The sequence below is a fragment of the Elaeis guineensis genome, chromosome 2, assembly GCF_000442705.2.
Source record: "Elaeis guineensis isolate ETL-2024a chromosome 2, EG11, whole genome shotgun sequence".
Taxonomy (NCBI): domain Eukaryota; kingdom Viridiplantae; phylum Streptophyta; class Magnoliopsida; order Arecales; family Arecaceae; genus Elaeis; species Elaeis guineensis.
Window position 1 is genome coordinate 106,884,306 of NC_025994.2, and position 25,621 is coordinate 106,909,926.

Sequence of the window (25,621 nt, forward strand, 5' to 3'; positions counted from 1 at the left end):
AACTTATTAAATTATTTTTAAATTTATTTTTTTAAAACATTCATTGCTCGAATTGGACGTGGGTCATCAATGTAAAAAAAAGATTCACGACAGACCTCAAGAAGAACTTTTGTTCGAAAGCTTCAAATTGGCGCTTTTCGCTGGTAGAACTTTTTCAATTTTTGGAAGAGCCAAAAAGTTATTTTCGAAATTTTTACTGAATACCTCAAAACTACCAAAAGAGCTTCTAACCCTTCAAGAAGTGTTTTTTGTGCCGCCACCCCCACCCCGGCCCCACTGGCAATCCAAAAGCAATGCCAAACAGGACCTTTGTCACTAATGATAATCACTATTGCCATTATACATTGTTTTTTCCCATAATTTTTTTGCTTCAATTGTATTTTTATCATTTGATTCTCTGTGTTCTTTGGATTAGTTTTTTATTTTAAAATCGTTCATTTTTTTCTTCTAAAGAAATTGCCAATTAATATCAGTAATGCTTGGTCCTATTGGTGCAACTCATCCAACTAACCTAAACTTTTTCTTGCAATAGATAAAAGAAGGAGATCGAGTAACATTGCTGGAACCATATAAGCGGTTGATTGATTTTTCATGGAATGGCAAAGTATGATTTCTTATTTTGGCAGCCATTTATCATTTTTGCATTCTTCCAAATACCTTTCATGTTCTCAAAAGCATCTTTTTAACTTGCAGCTAGGGATTTCTTGTCAATATTTGGTAGGATTCTCAATATTTATAATGAGATCATGCTATAAGGGTTTTTTTGGAACTATTCTTTTAACAGTTGTTTTGTGAGATGTAAGGTGGAAGTCAATGTCATAAAGTTGTTCATAAGTCTAATCGGCAAGAGCTCCAGCAATTGTATCATACTGTAGATTAAGTAATTAAATTAATAGGTTTTTGAATGTTAATGGCAGAGAACTATGTTGATTTTCATTTAGCATGTTCAAATAACTTTGACTATATTCTGAAATTTCCAAGAGTTTGACTTATCAAAGCATTTCAGCTTGTCTTGATGGACCGAAGAAACTAGGTTACATCGTGACAGTATGATAGTTATACTAGGAATCTTAGGGGTTAAAATATGAGGATTGATTTATTCAATAGATTGTCTGAAATAGTCATTTTTTTGTAAATGTTTAAGACGAGAATTCTAAAGGCCTGAATTGTTGGGAGCAAGGATCTAGCAACAGAACTGGTGTCTGTCAGGTGCAGCTCCTGTCACTACATCTTACCTTTTAAACTTTAGATTGCTGATTGCTATTGTAAGACCATGTTAAAGCATTTAGTAGAATTTGATTTTTCTGATATGAGTTCAACTGGTACAAGGAACTCAAGGGGAAATACCTCAATCGAATTATGATGGCACACTGTCTTTAGTCCATTGAAGGACCTAACTCTTTAGAGTTGTTTGTGATGACTTGGAAGAATTGAAGGAAAAATTATTTAGATGCACCAATGAAGTATACTTGCCACATAGGAGCCATCTTGGGAAGGATATAACTATTGTAGGTGCTCTTTTGATAGTTGTACCATTTAGAAATGGGTAGTGGAATAGGCAGAAAAAAAAACAGGAAGAAGTTGTGTTTTGTGTTTTCTTTCTGATCCAGTTTGGTAAGGAGGATTTGGGTTACTTAGAGGTTAAAAGATCTATAACATGGTTCAATATGTTTACATTTGAATGGTGCTTTGAGAATTAAATTTGATACACGCCAGGATAACTTTGGTCACCTGAAAGGTTAACGTGCTGGTTACATGTTCTGAAAATGTTAGTAGCAGGCCTGTTATTCGAACTTGAACTTGGGCATTCTTATTTTCATTTTCTGGTTTTTTCATCCATAACTTCTAGTCTCTCTCACAGTTTTTATTTTTTTTCCGCTCATGTACTGGTTGAGAAAACAGTTAAAATTAGTTACAAGGTATAGTAGAAATTGGGTTAACAGGTATAATCAGCAACTTAGGATTCATAGAAGCCAACCCCGATTAGTTGGAAGAAAGCTTGATGAATATAATTATGATATTATATAAGTAGATTAATCCATAACTAGAGGCATCGCCTGTCCATGCTGCATCATAATGAAGCCTCTGTATGTACATAGATTGATTATGTACAAATTTAACTGAAATCGATCGTACAACTTTGTCATTATTAAGTTTTTCTCTTTCTTTTCGCTTCAGTTTCTTTATTTCATGCAATTTTGTTCTTTTGTATGATGATGTGCAGCACTATCAATTCAAGTCAATCCGTGTGGATTTTATGGAACAAATTCTTGTGAATGAAAAGGCACCAGCTCCTCATCATGCAGTCCGAGCCTACATACATGCGCAGCACAAACCATGACCCATCATATATTTGTGGCTATTCTCAGTTCCATGTTTTTTGGTGTTGCATATGAATCTGTAAATCCCAACTTGTAATTGGATCACACATGTTATACCAAGGTAGCCAAAGTCAATATCTTTTGGTCCTCAGGCAACATTTCCTTTATTAGGAGTCAGAATGCTATAAATTAGAACGTCCTATGTTGTCGTCCTGTTTTATCTGTATGTTCTATCTGATTTTATGTTTGTTTTTGGTGGTTAATTGTATGTCCATTTGCCAGCTGTTTGGACGTCCAGTCATCAACAGTATCAACCTATATACACCCTTTCATCCAGACATGAATGTGTACAAGGGTTTCAATTGGAACTCTCATAAATGTGATTTTTGGTGCTAAAATTCGTACATTTTTGGGGTAAGCCTAAAATTCCTACTTAAAGTTGGCACTTTAGTTATTTTATCTATCTTTTAGCTTTAAAGCTATCACCATTTTCCCTTAAATTGGAAAGAGAATTTGGAACAGTAACCCAGATGTCTCACTCTAGTCTGATTCTATACAGGTTATGAAGGGAATCTACATAAAGAGCAACTTAAATTAAGTGACATTTTTACTGAGATTTTTGGTTGCTCAAATCATTTCCCTGTAGATCATGATGTGCTTGTGAGAGGACTAACCACCCTCCCTTGTGCCTCCTGTTTGAAAGCATCATCATTTTTCATATTATTACAGCTTGAATTCATCATCACTTTTTATATTATCACTGAAACCTCATAAACGCTATCCGTCTCCTGGGTGAAAGAAAAGAAGAGAAAATATATATGTTAGTAATATGTAATAATTTGAATGGGCGATGCTCTTCCAAAATAAATTTTCTTAGATATACTGTTATTTTGGATCTTGGTAACAACTGTTTTTGATTGCATTGAATGGACCAATTGTTGAAAATACTGAATGCTACTCTAAGAACTGTGCTTGCTGAAGCTGACTTCTCGAGGAAAATTCTAGCATTGCATTGTTAGCAAGACCAAATGTGGCAGCAACAAGCTGATTGAATGCTGGTCTTCTGCGAGCCCTCCACAAAGTCCATAATATCTTGAGGACCATGGAGCTCAATGTTTAGGGTCTGCAAAGTCTTTTCCCGGACAGAGTTGATGAAATTGCAGTTCAGAAAAAGATGATCAAGAGTTTCTGAGGGTTGTTGCAGAAGCCATGCTGCTGTAGATTAATGCCAGTTTTCCTGAACAAGTTCTCTATTGTTGACTCTGTAAAAATTTTGACCTTCTAAGGTGGTGTTATTTTCCACAATATATTTGCAAAAAGACAACTCCGGTGTGCAGGAACTTGTATAGTGATCCAGTAATGAAGCATTTTCCATGACTGCCTCTCCAAGCCGGCATATCGTGCAATCGGTTTGTCATTTGCAGTGCCCGGTGAGGGGATGAAGAAGCTTGATATTCATGGAAGGATTGATGATCCGAATGTGGTGTTGTATTTGTGTTCTTGCCGGATTCATGCTAGTTTGGAAAAAAAAAAAAGTCAGTAGGGAGTCGCCAACCCAGGTGTCCTCCAAGAATTTAGGTTTTTTTTTTTTTAAATGTTGCCAATATGAATCTTATTGTGTTCCACGCTGGTGGAAGGGAATCAATAACATTCCTCAAACTCTGTGAAACCTTCCAGTTTTTTCTCTAGGTCGGACTTAATCTGATCTTCCTATGACAGACCCAGTGAACCTGGCTCCTCCAGTTTTGCCAGATGAGAGTGGTGCATCTCTTCCAATTAACCAGACATGATACGCCTGAGGTGGAAGAAGGCCCCTTCGGGAAAAAGGATCTCTCTGAGTCTCAAGTTTTCTGGTCATGTAGGTCAGTGATTTGTGCAAGGACATCTAGTATTGAGGTAGGACAGTAAGCATTGCATTAACTGAGTCTGCCACCATAAGAGAGAAAATTGCTCTTCCACGTTGCAAGTTTTTTTTCATTAGTGGGTGGCGATCATATGACTTTTCAACTGATAAAGTTAGTCCAAGGTCAGATAACGGTAATGAAGATGACTTGCAATATAACCATTCTGCATAAAAGGCTCCTTTTCTGAGGATTGTTTTTAAGAACGACCAAAATGCTTTTCTGAAATTTTGTGGATAGGTCGATGATCTGTTCAAAATTATATACAACTGAATTAAGCACTTGTAACTGCTCTCCATCTGCTCTACAGAATATTAGTGTGTCATCTGTGTACTACGGCATCTCCATCCCCCCTGTTAACCAAGGATCTTCATGATCTATCAATCATTCGGTGCTGGCCTTATTTAAGATCTTGCATAGAGGATCCACTGCTAAGATGAAGAGGAAGGGGATATGGGATCCCCTTCTCTCACACCAAGGTGGCAAGGAATCCAGCTGCCCAGTTTGCGATTAACATTAACAGCTGTACTGTTGGATAGCAGAATATTTTGTATCCAGAGGATCCGTTAATATGGAAATCCTGCATTTCAAAGGTTTAAAAACGTAATCTAGGTTCAGCTTACAAAAAGCTTTCTTAAAATCTGACATACCATTCCTGTAAAGTTCTTTCTTGACTAATGCAAGATTTTGTTAGCACATAACATCTTATCCATGACGAATCTACCTTGATGAAAGCTGTTTGTGCTGGATCAGTGAGAGAATGAAGAAAAGGTGCTAACCAATTGTCAAACACTTTGGAGATGATCTCTTATACAGCTATTAGTTGGACTAATTATTTGGAAGTCAGAAGGCTTGGAGGCTGCCACTTTGGAATCATTGCAATAGTGGCCTTGTTGATTCCTGAGAGATCCATGTTATGTGCATGTAACCGATCGAAGAGTGCTAATGTGTCAGCTTTCACTAGCTCCTAAAAGTGTTGGAAGAAATACCTAGAGGATCCATTAAATCCAGGTTCCTGATCACCACGTAACTCAAAAGTCACTTCTTTAACTTCTGAAAAAGGCTCGTCCAAAGAACTCAGATCTGTGAATAGTGTGGTGTGCAAAGATTATTCTAGTCCAGATCAATGTTAGCCTTCGGCGATTTCTTGAAGAAGTTTGTGAACTGCACGAGTATTCCCTTTTTGATCATTTTAAGTATTTCCTTTCCACTTGCAGTTGAGAGATTGGGTTGAATCTTTTGTGTGCATTTGCCATTTTGTGAAAAAAAAAAAAAAAAAACTATAACATCTTAACTGCACGTTGCTTGGCAGCATTGACGAGTCCACAAACATTCCAGACGTTAAAGAAAATAATAAAAATTGACAGAAGAAATACTTACATCCCTTAAGATTACACTCAGAAGAAGAGCACCAGCTGTAGGCAAGATCAAGCAAGCGCATATACAAAGAAAGAGCAAACAAGACGGCAAATACCGTATCAATCACCTGGTATTGACTAAGAAAAAGAAAACAAGAAACTTTCAAATCCGCGAGGTCCAAGTCTACAAGTCTATCTCTTGGCGTAAGGCAAACCTTCTTTCTTCAAATGAGTATTCTATCGCCTCCAAGGGTGCTTTCGTGACTGCCGCTTCATAAACAATGCAGGTTGGAGCAGGTGTTTTGGCCATCTGCATAGGGGCATACACTGCCATTGGAATTTGAGGAGTTGAAATAGGCATTGTTCCAGGGGTCCTGTTCTCTTCAACATCATTATTTCTAGGCTGAGAGGGTGTCAATAAAATTCTGGGTGTCAACATAATATTGGACTGAGATTGTGTTGATGGAATGCTGTTAACAGGAACGAGGAGAGCAAAGGGCTTTCGAGGTATCTCCACTTCGCTTGGAGCATTCAGGGTATTGAAAGACAGTTTCTTCGCTGGTAAGCCAGCAATGTCTAGGCCTCTCGTACCTGCAGATTTTCAAGTTTATATGCTAAAATCAATCACGAAAACCCCTTTATTAATTATAAAGAAAAAAGGTAGTAGGATTTAAAACAATTGCCATGAGAATGTTTAAAAAGCCTAACCAGGAGAAAGAACACCCATCTCATCACCGCGTGTGGACTTGGAATGAAGCAGTTCCGGCTTCGGAGGATGCATTATGGCTCCACCTAGGGATAGCCTTCTGCTTGATCCCCCGGTGGAAGTTCTAGGAACCTTCTTCGCACTCTGGGGCTTTGAAGGGCTTGGTTTGGACCCAAAGAGTGCTTCCTGCTCAGCTATAAGTTGACCCTGACGTCTCTTCTGATCCTGAAATCATTGATATGTTCTGTTAATTCAGCCAACAGAATATGAAATTGTCAAACTGGAAAAAAAAAAGTTGTTACCCTATTTCTCTTGCGCTCCTTCTCCTTCTCCTGCCTCACTATGGTGTACTCTTCCAGCATTGATAGAAGACGAACCTGCAAGCATAAAAATTGATTCAACACTGGATTTATATAAATTAACTTCCCAAAGCACACAACGGATAATATAAGAAAAGCTTACACCATCATATGCAAACTCAATCCCCCTATCTTTCTCCCACGCTGCAATTTTGGCAGCCAAAGCATCCACCATTGCTGCAAACGGTCGAAAATCATGCATCATAAAATATTAACGCTAGAAAGAAACAAACTCCATAAGAGATTGAATTCAACTGAATAAAAGGTCAACCTGGAATCTTATTAACCAAAGCACGAGCCTTTTCAGCATGCTTGAGTGTAAGGTGGGCGCCCCTTACAGCACTATAGCGATTCTCATCCTGCAAGCAATCATACAGACATGTTAGTGGTTGGACTATAGAGTGCGAAGTCTGTAGCTCACACAAATGATCAAACGTCCAACCCTATTGTATTCCTCCAGCCAGGACTCTTCATTGCATGCAGCTAACCATTTTTCAATCTTCTCAAGGACATCCTTCCTGCTAAAAGCTTCCTCTTTAACAGTTGAAATTTGAACCTCAATCTGCTCCAATACTAAAGAGGGATCAATTGCTCCTGAAACAGGTAATTGGACAAGAACAGAAGACAAAGCAGGTCACATTAGATATATTAGGAAATTTTATGTGACATCAAGCACTGGCACCAAACACTGATCAAATTTTTACCAGCTTCAATAGCATCAGTTGCAAATTCTGTTTCACTGTTTGCTTCTGTGACTAGATGGGTCCGACGACGGAGCTCCTCCACTTCTGTTTTCTTCTTCAGCACTAACTCTTTCATCTTGCTAGCTTTAAGCTGTTCAAGCCTCAAAACTTCTGCCTCTACCTGCATAACAGAGGTTTTCTGTTTATAGATCTCTCCTGAACCAAATATATGTCGTTGCTCAAGGGGGAAAGAATAAGATCTTATCTTTTCCTCTTTAGCTACTTACGCAATTGATGAAGTCTGTTGAAAGCATGTTGGGCTCCATGATTTCATGTTCTGAAGCAGCTATATTACATGTTACATTCTGAAACAACTGTTGTTCTTCAGCTGGTGTATCCATCAAATTCCAGAGTTCCAGCATAGTGGTTGCAAGATCTTGAAGCTGCCATAATTTGGAGCTTAAAGTAACTAAAATAATCCATAGTAAAAAGTCGCTTTAGCATATTACTTACCTTCTGCATTCTCTGGATCTTGACCTCTCGTAATCTCTGTATTGCATTGGCCAGACCTTCAATTGAATCATTGCTAATGTTCTTTGACCCTTCAGTTTCAACAAAACTTGGGTGTACTTCATGAACAGTCTGTTTGAAATCTATACCCAGTACAAGACATAATGAATTCAAAGTATTCAGAAGGTCCATCAGTTGCTTCAGGCGCTCAGTCTGCAGCAAAGGAATCTTGAAAGTTATATAGAAATAAGAAAATGCAATAAATGTGCTTTGTAAAATCATAACTTCAAAAAGAACAATTATTCTAGATTGTTAGCTCCAACCTTCTCCTTTTGAAGGGAGTGCAGCTGTCTATGCAATTCTTCAAGCCTTCTTGTGGATAGATCAGATTCATAGACAGCCATCTTGGATGGGGTGTACTCTGCCAGCCTAATCTCCATCAAAATCTTTTGTATTTGCTCTAGAACTTCAAGAAATTGATTCCATCTATCATTCTTTCTCTTTCGCATTTCCTCTAACTGAGGGATAATGTCCTTGAGCTCTTCTTTTAAGCTACCAGCTTTCTGATTGGACTGACAACATGACCCAAATTAGTAAGACTAAAAGATATTATTTGCCTCTTTTTTTTTTCTGGAACCCAGAGCATGTATGTGGATGTTTAGCTTAATAATCTTACAAAGAACTGTACAAGTTACTCAAGTTTCAAAGCTTCTTCTCTCTACCAAGCTAAAAGGTATAATTAAACACTAAATGCGATTTTGAAACACGTAGATGTGTAATGAAATCACGTGCAAGCAATCTATATTGTCATCAAATTCTGCTAGTGGAACAAACCTACCTCCCTGATATGCACTGGTCGCTCACCCATTATAGAACAGATGGCTGCAAGCTCTGCTTCTGCATCAGCGATGGCTTGCCGTAGCTGAGCTCTGCACCTGTTTGCCTGGTCAACTTTTCTTCTATAAGCCTCCAGGCACTCCTGTTCTAGCTCAAGTAGTAATTTATCCCTTTCGGCATCAGATTCACCAACTTCATCCCATACAATCTACAATATCAAATTCATAAACCAAGAAAAAGGATGTTGAAAAAGTTAGCAATGACAAAATATTTTCAGGCTAGTTCATAATCTATATGTGGCTTGTCTAGTACTTAACTATCACAAGTGTAGAGTGCAGAAAATATATTTATCAGTCTTGTGGTTGGGGTCAGAGAGGAAGGATAGATAGCCTCCGTCTATTTGGTTCAAAAAATTTTAAGAAGATGGATAAAAAGGAGAGTTCGTCCATCCGTCCGTCCTGACCCATCAATCTGCATCCTCTCAAATTAGAAGTATGCAATGAACAATGAATAGAGCATGTAAGAGGTAGATTTCTATATTAGCAAAATTATCCCAAATTGATTTTTGACAAAACCCTAACACTTATTCACTTTTTCATTCATTTTATTTATATATATTTTATTTTATCTAATACTATTTATTTTATCTAATTAAATTTGATTAATAATTATTTTAATTTTAATACATAATTTCATAATTATAAGAGAATAATTAGAATTGTATTCTATTTTTTATTCATATTCACTATTTCTAGTTAACTGTTTATATAAAGTTAATTAACTATTTAAATTAAATTATAAATTAATTATTTATTTATATAATTAATATATAAATAAATTTATCTATATATAATTAATTTATTAAATTATTTATTAAATTAAATGAAAATTAAAATACTTATATAATTTTAATATAATTATAAATTTTAAAGACTATAAGTTTATATATTACCCTACTTCTTTGGTATAAATAAATGTTACAAATTAATAATAATAATAATAATAATAATATTATTATTATTATTATTATTATTATTATTTTTATCATATGGAAGTTTACTAAAATTATTATACAAATATCATTCATCATCTTTTTCATTCCTCTTATACCAAATAGAGGAGAAAATCATTCTCATCCATTCTTTTATATTTCACCAAACACACGGGAGAATAAATGGGTCTTCCATCCATCCTCTTTCTTACACATCCTTTCTCTTCAATTCATCTTTCATACCAAATAGAGGGTAAATGTTGGTTAGTGATGATCTTGGGCACAAGATCTTGTCACATCATAGGTGTTCTATGATTAACATGGGAAAATTAACCATGACATTTTTCTCCTTTCCTTTCCTGATATGGTCAACAAGATACCTTAGTAGCAGAGAAAAAACAGAGATAAATACTTTCTACAATAGATATTAGAAACTTCGAGGAAACCTGAAGCTCGTATAGAAGAGATTCACATGCTGTTTCCATTCGCAAAAGCTGATCGCTTAGGAGATTAGTCATAACAAAGCAAATGTTTTTCCTGCAAGAAAAGTTCATTGTAAGATAGCATGGATTTTGCAGAAGAACATTAGAGAACACTATAATGAAGTGATGAACCAGCATGCATGTGACTTATTTTTGATTGTCATGCCTAACGCTCATGAATGTTTTACAGAAGAGTGATCTTCTGATGAGAATGAGAAACTCATTACTCAAATATTTGATTCTGCAATTGAACTCATAATTTAACATCTTTGTACTCTTTTATTTTCTTACATGAAGAAGTTTTTTTTATTTATTTATTTTAAAGCCATACAACCCAAAGGGAAGGAAAACATTGAAATGTCAGCCACCTTGACTTAATGTAACTAGTTTTATTTTTTTAAAAAAGGTGATTCACTAGATGCGGTTTCTTTACAAATTCTAAATTGAACTGCTTATTTTTGTATCGCTCTAATACATGCAGTATTTTCACCTTTTCATCAAATACATGCAGTATTTTTACTCTTTTAAACATTCTGTCAACTTCTTCTCTTTAGCTCACCAATTGCCATCACTTCATTTCTTTAATCTTTTATCATTTCAGTAAAAATCCTAAACCTCGTGACTAAAATTACAACGAAGCAAATTTTCTAGTTGCATACTGAATCCGTGATCAGAAATTCGCCACAAAAACAAAAAAGACACAATAAAACAATACTGCTACATTGCCAAGAACTATGGGCCTTCATCTATTTGATAAAGTCCAAAGAAAATAAAAGAATCTACGCATGACAATATAAGAACTAATAGTGCGACGAGATTTTCTAAATTATCCACGCACGCAAAGCACCTTTTTTTTCAACAAAGTGGAATAGAAGCAAAGATTTTGAACATATATTTTGCGAACATTTTACCCGTAAAAAATTTCTCTGTTTTTGATAGAAGGAAGAAAATTCTTAAACCAAGTCAATGCCACTCTCTGGAAGGAAAGGGAAAAAGAAAGAAAAGAAAAGAGCGATGCCAATGCCACTACTTCACAATATCTGATCGCAAACTAAGCATGTAATCAGCTAATATTTCGTGATAATTCTAAGCCATGGTCCATATGAGCGTTTATGATATCTGTGACTGTGAGCTAATTTAATTTGCACGACAAGAACCTAATATTACTTTCCAGGCACATCTGCTGAACAAAATTAAGGCTGTCCATCAGCAACCAAATTAGTTAAACGAATCCAACCAGTACCAGAAAGATCTCAAACAAATATCACTCATCTCAAAACTCCTACCCTTTCGCTCGCGCGATCGGCTTAATATACCAACAAAAAAACCAAATTCATCAATGAATGAACCAATGAACCCTAAATAAACCCTTGAAAGATCTCCCAATCAAGAAACAGATCCTTCGATGTAATCCTCAAGAAAGAAACCCTAGATCAAAAATTCGTCGCAGGGAAAATAAAAAAACTAGAAGAAGCCACAATTTAGAAGAAACTAGGAGAAAAAAACATACACGCTTTGGGGGAAGAAAGCTCGGCGGTGATCGGTAGGAGAAGGGAAGAGAGAGCGGGAGAAGAAACTCGGGCCGGTGGGCTCTGCCGGCGATGATCTGAGAGGGATCGGGGGAGAAGATCGGGGAGTGTGAAGGACATTCAAGAAGAGAAGTTTGTTAACGTATGGTGTGGTTGAATTAAATAAAGATCAGAAAGCGACAAATGATGGCGCTTTTTCACAATTTTTTCTTCTATTTGATTTCGTCCGTTTATTTTGAAATGGACGGACTGGATTTGTTTCCAGTCACCGGCTGGGCCGGGTCTGGGAAAGGGGGTTTGTGAAAGAGGCTAGTTTTGGAACCTGCAGACCACGAAGCAGGAGGGACGCTATTTCAAAAATTCTTCACCATCGACTCCCTCGTGGATCGATCGGAGCTCGCTTTACTTATCGTGCCGTCACTGGCAGAAGACGCTCGACGAGGCTTTTATCCATCGGAAGATGGGATCGCAGGGTTCGATTATTTATACTGGTGTATATAGTATTGCACATGTGGGATGCACGTGAGAAAATAGAGATGGCTCTAATCATCTCATCTGATAAAAGAATTTCTTTTCTTCTTTCTTGTGTTTATTGATAAAAGACTGCATTCAGTGGCAGCTTAAAGGAAAATTAAGTAGAACGAATCTTATTTACTTATCCCATTTATTCATCAAGTTTCGTTAGTTTTTTTTTTTTGCTCTATGTTTCTGAAAAATATCAAAATCTAGTGTTAGACTAACAGCCATTGTGATGGCTTGAGAGATCTAAGAGCTGGCTCTAGAAATTGACCATGTACCAAGAGCATACATGGATGATTGTGATCCTCATTTGATTATTATTTTTTTGTTACATTATCTAGTTTGATAAACATAGAAAAAATTATCTATAAGTTCCTAGATAGATCCGAAATTATTTTTAAATTTTTAAACTTTTTAAGTTGAATAAAAAATTTCTAAAATGCTAAGAAGTTATTTCTAGATCTCTGTCATCCACACAGATTAGTTACACAGGTTCATGTTCAAGTTATATGGATTTATATTCAAATTACACAGGTTTATGTTCAGATTACGCAGATTATCTAGTTTCAATATCTGATTACACACGTTCATATTCAGATTATACAGGTATGTTCTTTAGTTACACAAAAATAACTTCTCAGTATTTCAGAGATTTTTTATTCAATTTAAAAGTTTTAGAGACTTAAAAATAATTTCGGATCCATCTAAGGATCTATAGATAATTTTTTCATAAACATATCTCATTTGGATAAACATCTCTCTTAAGTTTAGCTAATATCTTTATTATTTTTTATTAATTAAAGAGAATTCGAATCCATGTGTCACACGCGCGCGTGCACACACACTTCACCCCTCCTGCCCAGCTCACTGGTTGTGTGTCCAAGTTGGCGAGCGGCCGAACAGTGTGCTCAGCTAATGTGTCCAAGTTGGTAATTGTTCCAAGGGAATCTTATAACATTATCTGAGCCTGACTCAAATTCCCACGACCCCGGTCTTATGCATCAATCATTCACGGCCACAGTATACCGGGGAGCCGGGTTGTTGGGTTCCAGCACGCATGTATTAAAGATGAGACCACGCAAAGAGACATGAACCCGAAGTAGGAAATATTTTGTGATCAGAGATTATCATGCGGTGAGATCGTCATCAAGTCAGAGAGCGGCAGTTTGGTTTCTATGATAGTTGAATACTCCGCTAGTAAACTCCTGGAGCAAGTCAGAAGTTTATTTACGTTATATCTTAAAACGAAATTTTGAAATCATATTTCAAAATCCAACCTGTTAAAAGGGTTGAATGTGACGGTTTACTTACATACACTGGTGGTAGAATTCCATCCGGTCACATCTTTTTTCGAAGAGGTCGGGTTAACACCACTGACAAGATACAGTTTCACGGACAGCCAAGGTATTTTATGTATCATTTCACATGCACGTTTAAGCAGCCGCCGCTAGCAAAAATTCGGTCCTATCATCTCCAACAACCTGGTGGCACCGCACATGATTGCTTTTTGATAATAGCCATGAGAAACCGTAAAAAGCTTAATTAGCAGGTCCGTAACACCGTTCATATGGTACAAAAGATGTTTATTTCGAACAGATGACATAACTACATTAAGATGAAGGTTACACCCCCTCAACACAGCGCTGGTGCGCTAGAAGGGATGGTCGGTAGGAGGATACTTGCCTGCTGCCTCGCGGTAGGATGCTTGCCTGCTGCCTGCAGAAGGCAGCAAACAATCAAGCCATGGGTCATACTCAAACATACACGAAACAACATTGTCAAAACAAAAATACTAAAACCAAACTAACAGAAAGCTGCGTGCTAGAAAGAGAGACATTTATATTACATGAAACAGAATTTCATGGTTCAGACATAAACATTGCATACAGAGTTTGAGATGAATGTAGCTTAGAAAGAAACTCAACAACTCTGAATTTTATATTGGGCAAAAAGGATCCTGAACGAGCATACGGTTGCTCTTTTCTCAAAAATCACCGGTCCTGCCATTACTAACAAAGCACAAAAAGCAAATAAATGTTGACCTCAAAAATACAGCCTTTTTGAGATGAGATATCATCAGCTGCCATGTCTAATTATTATTTTTTTGTTACAGTCATGTCTAATTATTAAATACACAAAGAAACTCTATCATGTGGCAGACTCCTTGGCAATCTTCTCAGCTTTGGCAATGACTTCCTCAATGCCTCCAACCATGTAAAATGATTGCTCAGGAAGGTCATCATACTTTCCATCCAAAACACCCTGCAAAACAATATAAAAATACATAGTTTCAGAAATCATATGCATTGATAATGCATCAAATGACAAAATCAATTTCAGAGAACAATCCAACTGATAATGTATCGAAAGACAAAATCAATTTCAGAGAGCGCTAGAGAAGGATACAGGACACTTCACATGACAGAAGTGAATTATGCAATTGACCAAACTCAACCATCTCGACCAAAAAAAAGAAGGCAAGAGAAAAGGGAGGTAGTTTAACAACAAGACAGCTGGTAAAAAGCCCATTACTGTTTGACTCCTTCAGGATGGACAATCAACAGGCTATGAACTTGTCTCACAGTGACAACCATCTTTTGCTTCAAAGTTTATAATCTTGTGTGTATTAGGATAGCAATCACAGTTCAAAGAGATTCTCCATTACGAATGTTGCCTTTATGGTCAGTGGAAGATCAATCATCAATCACTGTATGAAATAAGACAGTTCTAAGCTAGCACTACATAGCTCTGGGTGAAAATATCAGTTAAGATTGGAGACAGAAAACACACTCTGAAGGGTTTCAGAACTAGATCTATTCTCTCTTTCACATTCTCATTCTATAGGCCAGCCATACTGGTCATACAAAAAGAAAGGTACATCAGTCACTCATATTATACAGAAGAGTGACGAACAATATTATACAGCACTTCGTATAGAAAAGTTGAACAATATTATACAGCAAGTTAAGATAATATAGCAGAGCCACTAACATACATACATTCCCTGAGAATGACAAAAAAGAACAAACATAGTGCTTTCCTCTCCAATGCTCAGAGGATTCAAATAAACAATGGAGCATAGAAGATTGGTAGGCAGAAGCTCACAACTATAACACCTATACACCTTTATGCTAATAATACTTCAGCAATTTCAGCATAACTCAAATGCAGCCACGTTAAATGCTTGGATACTATTGATAATGACTAAATTTGTCATCATAAAGAGGTGCATTTAATAAATTGAAACAAGCAGAGAATTAGAGAGTGCTGTACTCATCTGTGTGATTTGCTTCAAAAAGTTCATTCATTTTGCAAAATAATCTACTCTTCTGCTTAGTTTTATGATTAAACAGAAAATTGAAAAAGTAGAATAATACAAAAAGGGGAGGCTTTCATGTGAGATAAAAGAGAGCACCATGCACCTGCAACTTATACGGATGGTAAATAATGCAGTTGAAAGAAACACGTGGGAAAAACATTTAAAATGATTATAATATTGAACAATTACAAATTCCAAAGCATGATTGAATTTAAAGAAGATTTTGCATATCTATAGCAACACATATAGCCAATACGGAATATGCACATGGTTTCCACATAATGCCCCTATTGTCACTTTATTTACCACATCCAGCCTTTTCAGAAGAATTGCATGCACATACTTGACAAGACAAAGTAGCACATTGCAAGCCACTAGAATGTAGAACATAATATGTGTCTGCACAGATGCAAATTCATTCAAAATATTCCACATTTCAACATTAAAAGCCTACACGCCATTTGCCTAATATTAGTTAAACAACAATCGATTGTCCCCATTAACATGATCAACTCACCTGGAAGCTGTTAACACTCTCTTTCAATTCGACATACTTTCCAGGTGCACCAGTGAACACTTCAGCAACATGGAAAGGCTGGCTCAAGAACCGTTGAATTTTTCGAGCACGAGCCACAGTCAATTTGTCTTCTTCGCTAAGCTCATCCATTCCCAAAATTGCAATAATATCCTGGAGATTCTTATAATTCTGAAGAACCTTCTGAACACCACGAGCAGTGTTGTAGTGCTCTTCACCTAATACATGTGGTGAAAGCATTCTAGATGTGGAGTCTAGAGGATCAACAGCAGGATAGATACCAAGCTCAGAAATCTAATCAGCAAAACCAGCCAGGTCAGGAAAAGGAATCCTTAGAAACAGAAAAACTAACTTCAAAAAAATGTCAAAAATATCTATGCAAACAAACCTGTCGTGACAACACAGTTGTAGCATCAAGATGGGCAAAGGTTGTTGCCGGAGCTGGATCCGTCAAGTCATCAGCAGGCACATAAATAGCTTGCACTGAGGTAATGGAACCCTTCTTTGTTGTTGTAATACGTTCTTGCAGCCCTCCAAGATCAGTAGCCAGAGTTGGTTGGTAACCAACAGCAGACGGGATACGACCAAGCAATGCAGACACTTCAGAATTTGCCTAAATAATCCATGGGAACATGTGAAACAAAGCCACGATTATAGAGACGCAAAACAAGGAAAAGGCTCTACCAACTTCAATTTCCTCCAAGCTTACCTGGGTAAACCGGAAAATATTGTCAATAAAGAGAAGAACATCTTGTCCTTCGGCATCCCGGAAGTGCTCGGCAACTGTCAAACCAGTCAAACCAACACGTGCACGAGCACCTGGAGGCTCATTCATTTGCCCATAGACAAGAGCACACTTGCTCTCACCCTGCCATCCAGAACCACTAACTGAAATCACATGCCTAAAAGAGAAAAAAATAGCACATGAACACAGTTAAAGCAAAACACAAGACTGAAAATGGGACACAAACCTGCTTGTCACCGAGCTTAATTACACCACTCTCAATCATTTCTCTGTACAAGTCGTTGCCCTCACGAGTACGTTCTCCGACACCAGCAAAGACAGAGAAACCACCTGGCAGAAAGACATTAAATGAATGCAATGATTTTGCATCAAAAATTTTGATGGACGAGCACCCTTTAAAACAAACCATGAGCTTTAGCAACATTGTTGATCAGTTCCATAATAAGTACAGTTTTCCCGACACCAGCACCACCAAACAGTCCAATCTTTCCTCCCCTCTGATAAGGTGCCAGAAGATCAACAACCTGTTGAAAGCAGCAACAATCACATAACACACTCATAGCGTACATGATATCAAACCTAAAGTACATAGATTCCACCACCTCAAATTATAAATCACAAGAAATATGAAGTGAGCTCAAGGAAGAAACTATGGTACCTTAATTCCAGTAACAAGAATCTGCTGTTCAGTTGCCTGCTCAACAAAAGCAGGTGCCTCACGATGGATGGGAAGGAAGTGATTCGTCTCTGTTTATGAACAGAAAGAGAGTTAGGAGTATTTTTATTATTGAAAAAAAAAAGCCAAACCAAAATGGCTATTCGCATAAAGAAAAGAAATCTATGGAAAGGCTTCATGTAGTCTTACTTATTTCACCCTTCTCGTCGATTGGTTCACCGATAACATTTATGATGCGTCCAAGGGTCGCCCTCCCCACTGGGACCTAACAAATTGAAACAGAATCCAGTGAATGACAAATAAAAGATGCAATCAAAAAAGGTGCAGAAAGGCATATAAACAGCCAAGGATCATCTGCTCACACCGGCCAAGCTATAAGCCATATAATTGAAATTCAGTGATACATACAAAAAGAAGGCGAAGAAGTCTGTTGATTAACAGGCATAGAGAATCCAATGAAATTCCAGAGCTCATTTTCCAATCTTATTCTATATCAATACAGTAGGGAAAAAATAAAATCATATTTTTTCAGGGCGCTGCATCATATGTTTAAGTATCGGGAAGAATCTACAATGCTTGATAGATATTCCCAACCAAAGAGATCGTAAAGTCAGTTGGATCTGAGCAAACAAACTGCTTCAAAATAAAATTACAATATGAGATAACCGACCCAAAGACAAATGGTATATGATAATAATGCATGATATTAGTGTTACCGTCTATCTTCTAATGGAGAGAGAGAATTTATCCAAGAATTTAACCAAGAAACTCTTATAATACAGGGACCATTTTATTACGAGACATTACCGCCAAATTATATTTATATTTAAAAAAAAAATCAATCAGTCACCAAACTCTGCACCACCAAAAAAAAAAAAAAAAACTAAAAAAAAAAAAAAAGCAGATCTGATGATACAGAATAATTTTTTTCTCTGATATTCTGCAATACTAAGAGCATCTCAGATTTTTTTTTAAAAAAGAAAAAGAATAGGAAAACTTACGGCGATTGGAGACCCAGTGTTCAAGACCCTCTGACCACGGACGAGCCCTTCCGTCCCATCCATGGCGATGGTCCTCACCATGTTCTCCCCGAGATGCTGCGCGACTTCCAGAACCAGGCGAATCGAGTTGTCAAGCACCTCGAGGGCCGTCAAGATCGGCGGCAGCCCCTCATCAAACCGGACATCCACGACGGCACCGATCACCTGGCACACATGCCCGATCGCGCCGGCCCCAGTGAACTCGTCGGTGATCTTGCCGGTGGGGCCACTGGCGGCCTTCGCCGGCGACGGCGGGGTCGGAGGGGCCTGCGCAGCCGCGGCGGTTGCGTACTCAACGGCGCGGGAGAGGAGGAAGCCAGCTGGGGAGGGACGCGAGATCGGGGAAGGGGAAGGGGAAGGGGAAGGGCTCCGGGCAGCCGGGAAGGCGGATTTGGACGCCGGGGAGCGACGGGTGGAGGAGCGGAGGAGGGAGGAGAGGAACCGGCGGGACGCCATGGCCGGATCGGGGACTAGGTTTTCGGAGATCTAGAGCTAGTAGGCCTCGGTTTTTTCTTTCGCTCTCCCCTCAGTGGAGAATTTGCATTATTCCACTTTCCATGGCCGGCGGCTCTTCATTCCCGTTTGGTGGGGATTTTCTAGGGCGAGTATGGGGCTGGTGGCCTGGGGGTGGGAGAGGGAGGGAAGCGGACCTCAACACCGTGTGAGCTGGATTAAGGAGTGCTTGGTGTCCGGTTTGGGCTTGTGAAGACTGAAGAGTGGTTAATGATGTTGGAGAAATTCTCTGTGCACCGCGGTCGGTGCAGAAAACACCACGTGGAGTGCACCATTTGATTAATTCACAGAGTTACTATTTTTAAAAATATATTTAATATTTATAATTTTTTTATTTAAAAATTTTATATAATAAAAATATTTTTATTTTTTAAAAAAATTATACCACCCCACCATAATATAGCTCAACATACCTAATATAACCTAAGATATCATAAATTCATAATATAAAAAAAAAATTTTATCCAACTACTTTTTAATATATATTTAATATTTATAGATCAATTTTTTTATTTAAAAATTTTAAATAATAAAAATATTTTTATTTTTAAAAAATATTATAACATTCTGCCCATATTATATCGTAATATAGATATAAAATATTATAATTTTTTTAAAAAATAAAAATATTTTTATCATATAAAATTTTTAAATAAAAAAATTAATTTATAAATATTAAATATATATTAAAAATAATAATTACATAACAATCAAATAAAATGATATATTTTATATTAAATTTTTTATACGTCCGTGGTGCATAAAGAATTCCGCACTGATGTTGGGTTGTTTACTACCACGAGTGGCGCACAGAGAATTTTTCCTGCCGGTAAAAACTATTCTGATCTTTGGTTGGGCTGATCGGCAATTAGACGGCTTAATGGACCAAACTAGGCGGACCATGAAGTGCACCAGCTCAGCGAAAGTTCAGAGGGGACTTTGTTGGTGCCTTCATAAGCTGCCTTTTTTATTTTTTTTCCCTAATAACTGTTTTTATTTTGTAAGAAACAAGAAACTAAGAGCCAGCGAAACCTGCATCATGTGTCTTGTTTTAGTTGGAAGGTTTTGACAGCGGCGTTATTGCTATTATAATATAGCAAACCCTGTGAAAATCGTTATTAGTTGCTAGAATGATTATGAAGACCGTCATTTATCCCATGATCTCAGATGTTTTAGTATTAAGATACTAATAATGGCAGGATATTAATGATTTTTTTTTTTTTTTTTGGGAGCAGGAGGAGGAGTGGGGTAATGGGAGTTGTGCTCTACTAGGAAAATGAAAAGAATGAAGAATAGTGAATTAAAAAAAAAAATATAATCAAAGTTCTCAGCGGCAAATAAGGAGGATGATGGTTCTGCGTGGCCGAGGAAGATACTCATCCTCCATAAAATATTGCTTTTCAAGTTGTACAATGTCTGTGGAAGGGTAAAATGGTGCAAACATCTCTGATTTTTTAAAATAGATAGTATTTTATCTACTAAAAATATGGATGAACTATTATAAACAAATAGATGACTTGTTATGAATAAAAATAAAGGTCATTATTTGTATTTCCGTGGATTATTACGATACTAAATAACTTGTTATAACAGTTGCCATCTTTTTATCATTATCATATATCATGTAAGAAAGGTTTGCTGAAATCATTATAATAATTATTATAATGTTATAGCACATGGTATTTTGAATTTTTGTTAGTTATGTAGCTTCTAATCCATCAACCTATACAACAATTTTCTTGGCAAAAGTTCAAGGTATGATAAAAATTTTCATGTATAATATTTCTCTACGGGCATAACATATCTTTAATTGGCTGCATAATGTTTGTTGTGATCTAAGATCTAAAATTTTTTTAGACAAATTTATATTTGTTAAAAAAGTTATAGAGTAACGTGTTGATTATCATTTTAAAATAATAACTTTGTTGGTGTACTTCAAGATCCAGGATGTAGAGTAGAATTACAGTCTATTGCATCTCATTGATAAAGTTATGGGGTTACAATTGATGTGTCAAAAATCTGACGTCGAGATGAATTAGTTAAAAATTTTCTTCTTTCATTAGCAAACAATCAAAAAAGAGATAACGTCATTTTGAACGGTCAATATTTATTTTAAAATATATTTAATTTAAATTTGCTAGCAATATCGAATGTATTTAGGAGCTACAATCAGATTTTCATATTGACAAGCCCTGTTTATGGTACAATTTAATTTAATCATTCTAATACAATGTGACATATATTACTATTCAATGCAGTCAAATAGTAAGATTTTTTCACATGACAAGTGGTCTATAAGCAATTCATGTTCGTCTCGATCTTAGGCTCAATTTCCTTGCTCAATTAGCAAACACGCTGGGCATGAGCGAAGTTTATGAAACATTGTAACATAACTTATACACTATGGCACGGCAACGTAAAAACAACATTGACACATTTATATGCTACAAAATACAACGCAGAGTAATATAAAAAATATATACTATAATTTATTTTATAAAATAACACCATTAATGGGCGGTGAGGGTATTGTCGGGTTAAAAAGTTAAATGGGTTTGAACTACCTGGATAACCCAATTTCAACGTGTCCATTGCCGACTTATGCCGCCTTTTCTTGGCATGCTATGGCCATTATGTCCTGGGGTTACCTGGCCAAAAGGGGTTTATTCCCCTTACCGGCCGACCCAAGGGTTTTTCACCATCTTCCCCTCCCCGGATTCGGAGTCCAGTTCAGCGGAGACGAGGCGGCATTCGGTAGCTACAGCGAGCATATGGCCATGGAAGCTGCGCGGCAGCGGCAGGGGAGCGGCAGTTACCGCCATCACCACGCCTTGTCCGCTTCTTCTCCTTCCTCTTTCTCTTCTACCCCTTCCCATCCGCAAGCGGCTTCGCCTGCCACCAAGAAAGCCTCTATCCCCCAAGCAGTGGAGTGGGTGGCGCTCCAGAAGCACCCCGTCTTCTCCGGCCGTCGCCGCCCGCCGGCGGTGAGCAGCGGCAGAAGCGGCAACCTGGCGGCATGGGACGCTTCGTCGTCGCGCCTCTCCCTGTGGGACCCGGAGGCGCGCTGCCTCCACCGTCTCTCCCTTCGGTTCTGCGACCCCAAACCCGATTCCTCCTCCTCCTCCGTCTTCGCGGAGGCCGCCGTCCCTTCCGAGGTACATGTTCTTTGTTGATATGCATTTTCTTGATTGAGATTAGTCCAAGAATGGAGATCTTGGTTAGAATTACAAGGAATTTTTCAGTTCTTGTTAGTCTTTTATTCTTATAAGGACCCATAGGTGACTAAATCGAGAGAATTCCTTGCTATTCGTGTTTCCGTAGGACATATATTTTTTTGACAGATGGTAACTTAAAACTATTAGGTAAATCTGGCTTAATGTTTGCTCTAAATCAAATATTTACTGACCAATTCATATAATCGAGAGGAGATGGCAAAGTATGAAATTAGAAAGAAGGAACTTCTAACATGGCATTCTTCCAAGACATAATTTCATGAGATGCAATGCAAAAGGGTAATACTTGAGGATCATTGGTAATTCCATCAAGACCTAGCCAGGTAAATGGATGCTAATTCTGTCTTTCTATGAAGGCGGTCATGTATGTCGTCCAGATCTTCAAATGCATTTGGAGAATAAAACAAATATAGAGAAATATGGGCAGTCTCTCACCAATAATATGCAAGTTGCGTCCTCTATCTGTATCTGCTGGTCCCAATTTTGATATATGAGACATGTGACGTTATTCACATATCATGGGTAGTGCATAATTAACTTATGAGTTCATATGAGCTTCTTTAAATATTTCAATGGATCATGCAAAATTGCATTTCTGGCACCAAGTTTTTGATGCGATGATTTGGTTTTAAGAACCATAATATGGCATCTAGACCTGATGTGCATTTCATATAAAATGAAGATTCTGCTTAAAGACTAAGTATCCTAATTTGTGTAGAAATCTCATGTAACTTCGTATACATGAGAAGTGTAAACTTCAGATAATTGGATCATGTGGTAACTGTTGAAACCTAGTTAGATGTAGATCTTCTCTACCTTTTCTCCTTTGGTCATCAGCATTTTTATTTCTCCAATCAAACATTAGTTTTAGCTAATACTATTGTTTTATGTGCAGATATTGTTGCCAGACATTCAGATCCAATTTGTGGTCAACTACATTTGTCTCAATATAGATGGTTCATCATTATTGTTTGTTGGCTCTGGCAGCCTCAGCCTCATGTATTTATTTGAAAGGACTTATAAGAACGACAATACATTTACTTGCAGGTATATAAGAAGTACAAAATCCTTCTAATTATAGTCCTGAACTGCTACTTTTTGTTAACATCATTGTTGCTGCATTGCTTTTCCTGGTCATTATAAAATCTGTTGAAGTCTATTTTCTGATTAATTTTAATAAAACCAAAGAAGTAGGATGGCTTGGAAGTGATGAAAAAGGGAAAAGATGCTATTTAGTTTATACAACCTCTTTATGTGTTTTGTTTCAATGTAATTACATATTATTTAGAATCTTATTAACAGAAGTTGGAATGGATTCGAGTGTGCATATAAGGAACCAGATCTTTCAAAAAGGAAAACTAGAAAAAGAAAATGCTTGGGAAGCAGGTGTAGGGATGAATTTCCAGAGAAGGTCTGATACCCTAGGTAGAAGTTTTGTGCTAGTAAGGGCAGAATTGTATGTTGAAAACCATGATTTCCTAGTTCTCATGAATTTGATATGTATCTTTTTCTTTTTGGTGCTGATGTATAAAACTTAAACCATCAGGAAAGCACAATTCGGAAAGAGGACATCCAACAAATAGAGGTTTCTTTAATGATACTCCTAGGAAAAATATGAGATGTCCAAAGACTCCAATCACAAACATAAAGAACTTTGTAACCTTGTATTAGGTTCAATAATTCCATTACCAAAAATTTTGTATTTTGCTCGACCAGGCTTGCAGATGGTATAGACCTGGCTCAAGGCCTTTCTACTCTACAAATAACACTGAGGATAAATAATGTTTTTCAATTTTTGTGCACTGAGATAAACTCCAGCTATTGGGTTCTGACCTTTGCATATGGCACAGAAAAAGCTATTTTCAACCGATGTCCATGTACTAGTTTTGAGCTTTCTGTACTGTTGTTTTATGTTCAGAAACATTCTTTAACTTAAGAAAGCACATTCAAACTTGTTATTCTAGCTTGAATGTCTTTAAAACCACATTTTGGAGTTTGTTGCGACATGTGGTCATAGAATTTTACTGCATAAAATGGGCATGTTCCTTTTTCATTGGCATGTGCATAAGCTGATGACATTTCTTTTTTAATTCTTGAACATTTTGCAGCTTCTGTTATTTTATTAGTTGATAAAATGTAATAAGCATTACTGTCTTTTTTGCATCAAGGTGAACTCTTCACTATCCTATATCAGCAGAAACAAACAAAAATCTGCTTTAGGATTCTACAATTTTCAGCATAAATAAATGCTAATGATTTTAGCTCTTTGCCCTTAGTGATCAGAGGTCTTCTTATGTTTTCTGCAATCACTGTCTTAGGCTGCTAGAATAAAGGCTTATGGATGCAATTGTTAAAACAGGACAGTTTCAGCTGCTTCTCAAATATTTTTTGGCCACAGCAATGGTTTACAAACTTTACAAGCATCATGGCACCCGTACAGTAGTAGTCATTTGGGCATCTTGTCATCAGATTCGGTTTTCAGGTGTGTCATAAAAATAAATTATGTAAACAAAAGTGAGATTACCTTTTATGCACCAAAACTTATTCCATCATATTGCTGAATGTTATATATATTTTTTTCCATTTGTTCTCTGTTTACCATTTTTTATACATATGTGGTGTTTTCAAGGCATCATAATTTCAAATCCAACTTCTGCCTGTTGTATAAGAGAAATTTTTTCCTCTTTAAGTGTATGTATTTAGATGTTGTCCTGGTCAATGAAGCAAAACCATTTGCTCAGTCTATTTCTCTTCATATTACATCTTTACTACAATAACTGGACATAATAGCTATATCATGAGACCTGAAGTTTGCATGAGGCCTGTTAGATACACCCAATTCTTACCCAATTCTTTTATAAATCCACCCTCTTAAGACTCTTTACAAAGAGAAATAAGTTCGTAATCCTGGACTAAGAATGTTAGAGCATTTTATTAGTTCATGAAAATAAGACAGGAAATCAAGAGGCAAGAGTATAATTCCAATACCTCATGACTCTGATGAGATCGGAAGCATCATGCCTTCCACATAAATGGATCATGTCCTTGCATGTAATGGACCAAGGACGTGGGAGTTTTAGTATGAGGACTAGTGATAATGAAAATGATTTTCATATAAGAGGATGATCCTGTGATGCATGACAGGCTTCTCAAGTCCTTGCTGGTTCTATCTCCTTTTTTCCTCTATCTTGTCTGTCAGTTCTCAAAAAGCATGCAACTCTGCCATTAATTGATAATGAACATATTCTTTGCCTCAGCTCCTAACTAGCGTCATATGATACGACTCCAAATACATGATTAACCTTCTTATTAGTGATAAATATCCTGCATTATCTTCTTTTGAATAAGTTTGTTAAACTTTCTT

At 37.0% G+C, this 25,621-nt stretch overlaps 4 protein-coding genes across 7 annotated transcripts in view; 2 read left to right on the forward strand and 2 right to left on the reverse strand.

Annotated features, from left to right (window-relative positions):
• The window catches only part of LOC105047041 (uncharacterized), a 30,558-nt gene extending 27,831 nt beyond the window's left edge, over positions 1-2,727 (forward strand). For 2 of the 3 annotated variants that reach the window (XM_010925828.4, XM_010925836.4), the window contains exons 12-13: positions 533-604; positions 2,225-2,727. In XM_010925828.4, the coding sequence (XP_010924130.1) occupies positions 533-604; positions 2,225-2,341 (189 nt within the window). In that variant the 3' untranslated portion in view covers positions 2,342-2,727. The remainder of the gene's footprint in view (positions 1-532; positions 605-2,224) is intronic. The other variant, XR_012139026.1, reaches the window with a different exon arrangement.
• Positions 2,728-5,532: 2,805 nt separating this feature from the next.
• LOC105047064 (65-kDa microtubule-associated protein 3) lies at positions 5,533-11,808 on the reverse strand. The gene is made up of 13 exons (XM_010925858.3): positions 11,659-11,808; positions 10,113-10,203; positions 8,677-8,883; positions 8,162-8,410; positions 7,842-8,051; positions 7,616-7,771; positions 7,350-7,509; positions 7,088-7,239; positions 6,917-7,004; positions 6,749-6,822; positions 6,589-6,663; positions 6,289-6,511; positions 5,533-6,171 (listed from the first exon to the last, which is right to left on the reverse strand). Exons 2-13 carry the CDS (start codon positions 10,182-10,184, stop codon positions 5,765-5,767), a joined length of 2,073 nt encoding a protein of 690 aa, XP_010924160.1. The 5' UTR covers positions 10,185-10,203; positions 11,659-11,808; the 3' UTR covers positions 5,533-5,764.
• A 2,207-nt stretch (positions 11,809-14,015) lies between these two features.
• LOC105047073 (ATP synthase subunit beta, mitochondrial) lies at positions 14,016-19,193 on the reverse strand. Its single transcript, XM_010925868.4, has 9 exons — positions 18,473-19,193; positions 17,661-17,736; positions 17,454-17,542; positions 17,202-17,319; positions 17,022-17,125; positions 16,760-16,918; positions 16,439-16,663; positions 16,033-16,344; positions 14,016-14,458 (listed from the first exon to the last, which is right to left on the reverse strand). The coding sequence occupies exons 1-9, from the start codon at positions 18,965-18,967 to the stop codon at positions 14,345-14,347; spliced, it is 1,692 nt and encodes a 563-aa protein (XP_010924170.1). The 5' UTR covers positions 18,968-19,193; the 3' UTR covers positions 14,016-14,344.
• Positions 19,194-21,633: 2,440 nt separating this feature from the next.
• The window catches only part of LOC105047081 (nuclear pore complex protein NUP88), a 14,173-nt gene continuing 10,185 nt past the window's right edge, over positions 21,634-25,621 (forward strand). The window contains exons 1-3 of one of the 2 annotated variants that reach the window (XM_010925878.3): positions 21,634-22,179; positions 23,153-23,304; positions 24,617-24,739. In XM_010925878.3, coding sequence (XP_010924180.2) covers positions 21,649-22,179; positions 23,153-23,304; positions 24,617-24,739 — 806 coding nt within the window. In that variant the 5' untranslated portion in view covers positions 21,634-21,648. The remainder of the gene's footprint in view (positions 22,180-23,152; positions 23,305-24,616; positions 24,740-25,621) is intronic. The other variant, XM_010925886.3, reaches the window with a different exon arrangement.